The following is a 3,521-nucleotide window of genomic DNA, read 5'->3' on the forward strand; positions in this document are numbered from 1 at the left end:
CCGTGGGAGCCCAGCAACGTAGCCTTTATGTCATCTGCTGGTCCTGTCTATATGCTCTTCTTCTTCTTTTTTTTTTTTTTTTAACAATTGTTTGTTCATTCTTTTATTTTAATTTGACCAGAGATAAACAGAGAGAGAGAAAGAAAGAAAGCCACCAGGTCCAGGATTTGAACCATGGTCAGCCATGTTGGAATGTCCAGCACCATACCCACCACGCCACTTGCTGGTCCCCTCTATGCTCTTTTTATGCCTCAAAAGCCTGAGGCCTGGCCTGCCCTCCGGGGCACTCTGTCTGCTATTCACTGTACCTGTGTCTGCATGGTCTGCTCCCCCAGGGTTCTCCTCACATAGCTCTTCCTCTGTATGACTTCTCTGATCTCCCTCCCTGTTGAGGAGTGCACCCGCTGCTGTCTCCAGGCACTCTTTTTCCTCCTCCCATAATTTGTTTTTACCACCAAAGTTGGCTTCATCTAAGGGAACCTGTGTTTATGACCTTGGTCATTGTCTGCTCCCTCAGGGTGTAAGCCCATGCAGGTGGGGATTTCTGTTCGCATTCATCTGTGCTGAGTTTTCATACCACAGATAATTGCATCTGGCACACAGGAGGTGCTTGGCCAGCCTTGGTGGATGGACGAAGGTCACCACAGGATGGCCCGAGGTCCCTCACCTTTTGGTCACTAGAGTTCCCTCCCTCTGTCAGTGCCATCTTCTCCTATGGCCTGCACCCTCCTCCACTGTGGTTCTCACTCCCACTGCAGAATGCTTCGGAAAGACAAGGAGGAGGCTGAGGCCATCAAACATGCCAAGGCCCTTGAGGAGGAGAAGGCCATGTACTCGGTGAGAGCTGGGCAGGGATGGACTGGAGTCAGGGCTGAGCCTCAGGGAGGGAACAGCCCTCACCATCCTGGCACCCACCCTACCCCAGGGCCGACGCTCCCGGCGCCAGCGGAGGGAGTTCCGGGAGAAACGACTGAGAGGCCGCAAGATCAGCCCTCCCAGGTAGGACCTCCCTGAGCTCCTGCCCCCTACTCTGCCAGTGTTGGTTAGAGGCTGGGGGTGGGGGTGGAGGGTGGGCAGGGTTCAGAGCCCAGGCATGCTCCTGGGGCAGATGTGTGACTAGAGCAAAGTCTTCCAGGTGGGGCATTAAATGGCCCGAGTCACCGCTTAGAGGGATGCGTGGCCTAAAGGGATCTGGACACTGTTCCCTGCCGACTGCTCTTCTTGCCCTGGTGGACTCCCTAGGAGTCAGTGGGAAAAACTAAGGGCAGAGTTGGAGGCTAGGCCTGGGCCTGGACTCTGACCCAGTTTTGTTGCTTGGCCACTTCTTTTGTCAGAGTGGTCAGTGACATCCCCTTTCTGTGCTTTAGTTTCCTCCTTTGGAAAATGGGGCAGTCACCAGTCAGGAGAGAGGGCTGGGGAAATCCCCACGTGGGGGTCTTGGGAAGTTTGGGAAGCGGTATGACACTGGGATAAAGTCCAGCTTGGGTCCGAGGCTCCAGAGAGAGCCTTCAGGCTCAGTGGGCTGTGTAAACCCAAGCCTCGTTTGACAACAGCTGTAAAGGAGAGCGACTGAGGGATGCTTTGAGCCTTAGCCAGCGTGCCGAGGTTCAGGCTTTGGTGATAAGCATCCAGTAAGGAGCAGCCCTGATGCTCACTGGCGTCATCAGCACGGAGCTCACATCAGCGTAGCACACAGAAACACGGGCTCAGGGCTACGGGGTGGGTTTAGGTCAGCCCTAATTTCTTCATTTATCAGCTGTGTAACCCTGAGCAAGCAGCTCCGTCTCTGGGTCTGAGTTTCCTCAACTGTGAAGTGTGAATGATCATGGTATGCACGTGGAGAGTTGTCATGAGGGACCGCCGAATGAATCAGCATAAAGCACTTAGTTGGGCACATAAGTAAGCAGCAGAGGCCTGTTACCTACAGTAGTTACTGTCACCACTCAAGACAGGATGCAGTTAGGGCTGGGGATGTGGAGGGGGAGGAAGGGTGCCTCTAAGGTGAGGAGGCCAAGCAGGACCAGAGTCAGGAGGGATCCAGGACATTGTCGAGTGGGACCAAGGTCCATGCTTTAGATAGCGCTGAGGTGAGAGCAGGTGGGAGGATCAAGGCAAGGCCCATGGCCGGCATTCCCTTCCCCACTGTGCTGAATGCATGACCTTGGGCCCTCAGTTGGGGGACTTGGCCCAGTTTCGTGCCTACTCAGATCCCAACCCCCGACCTGTTCCACCCCGTCTTATCTCTATAGCTATGCCCGCCGAGACAGCCCCACCTACGATCCCTATAAACGGTAAGTCCCCGGTTCTGCGGAGAGGAAGTCCCTGGTGGTGGGGGATGGGTAGGAGGCCCACTCTGCTAGGTTGCCCCAAGATCATATGTGATATGTTTGGGGGGTGGGGTGGGTCTAAAGCATTCTCGTGTCTTCCAGATCGTTAACCTACTTTCCCAAGTTTGCTTTTCTAAAATTTAAAACTTCTTTAGTTTGTTTTTCTGATTTAACTGTAATGCAGTCTTGTGGTAAAAACATTCAAACGTTGGAGAAGGATGTGACGTAGAGATAAAAAATCTTGTTAATCAAAACTCACAGAAATAGCCAGTGGAGAGTAACCGGTGCAGGATGGCTAGCTGTTTGACAAGATGTGCGTGCTTGTCTCCTCGAGGCTACGGCTGGGAGGGAGTGGCTTAGGTGGGGCTTCAAGGGGGCACAGACCCGGCTGCCTCCAGTTCCCCTCATCCAGGCTCCGTAGTTCTCTGAAGCCTGGCTCCCTCTTCAGAATGGGGGCTCCGTAGTTCTCTGAAGCCTGGCTCCCTCTGCAGAATGGGGTGAGAACGGAATTGCGTCCTGTGGCTGTTGGCAGGGTAGGAGATATAAGGGATATGTTGCTTTTCGTGAAGTAAAAGCAGCATATTGGGTCTTTGGAAAAGTGATGATACATTTTTGCATAGAAAGATATGTCATGACTTTTCTGACAACCCAATAGATAAGTATTAAATACTCAGGATTGTCAGGGATGCTTTTAATAAAAATGCAATGGTACCACGTTAAAATGGCAGAACTTGTTTTTTTGGCTTGTCCATCTGTTGGGTTGTTGGGAAAGTCATGATGCATTTTCTCATAGAAAAAAATACGTCATGACTTATTCGACAACCCAATATCTGTATACTGAAGAAAACTTCCCACTTTGAGTACATAGGTCTGCTCTGCATGTTTAATAAGTGGGTTCATGGTGGTCATCAGAGCTGGTTTCGTTCTGCCCCCTCAGCTCAGTTCATCCGTGCTGGCTTTCTGGCGTTGCTCTCTGCCCTGTGGTCATCACTTCTGTCACTCTGCAGTATGTCTTGCTCGCTGGTCAGACCCAAGGAGCCCGGGTGCCTGAGCTTTCCCCTCTCCCTGCCCTGCAGGTCACCCTCGGAATCCAGCTCCGAGTCCCGTTCCCGCTCCCGTTCCCCAACCCCGGGCCGTGAGGAGAAGATCACATTCATCACCAGTTTTGGGGGCAGCGATGAGGAGGCAGCTGCA

At 52.7% G+C, this 3,521-nt stretch overlaps 1 protein-coding gene across 1 annotated transcript in view; it reads left to right on the forward strand.

Moving 5' to 3' along the window:
- CLASRP (CLK4 associating serine/arginine rich protein) overlaps window positions 1-3,521 on the forward strand; it is a gene marked incomplete at its 3' end in the record, with an annotated part of 22,819 nt that extends 19,298 nt beyond the window's left edge. The window contains 4 exon segments of the mRNA XM_027766908.1: window positions 759-837; window positions 926-999; window positions 2,250-2,291; window positions 3,404-3,521. Coding sequence (XP_027622709.1) covers window positions 759-837; window positions 926-999; window positions 2,250-2,291; window positions 3,404-3,521 — 313 coding nt within the window.

Source organism: Tupaia chinensis, unplaced genomic scaffold (genome assembly GCF_000334495.1).
Source record: "Tupaia chinensis unplaced genomic scaffold, TupChi_1.0 Scaffold000067_1, whole genome shotgun sequence".
Lineage (NCBI taxonomy): Eukaryota > Metazoa > Chordata > Mammalia > Scandentia > Tupaiidae > Tupaia > Tupaia belangeri.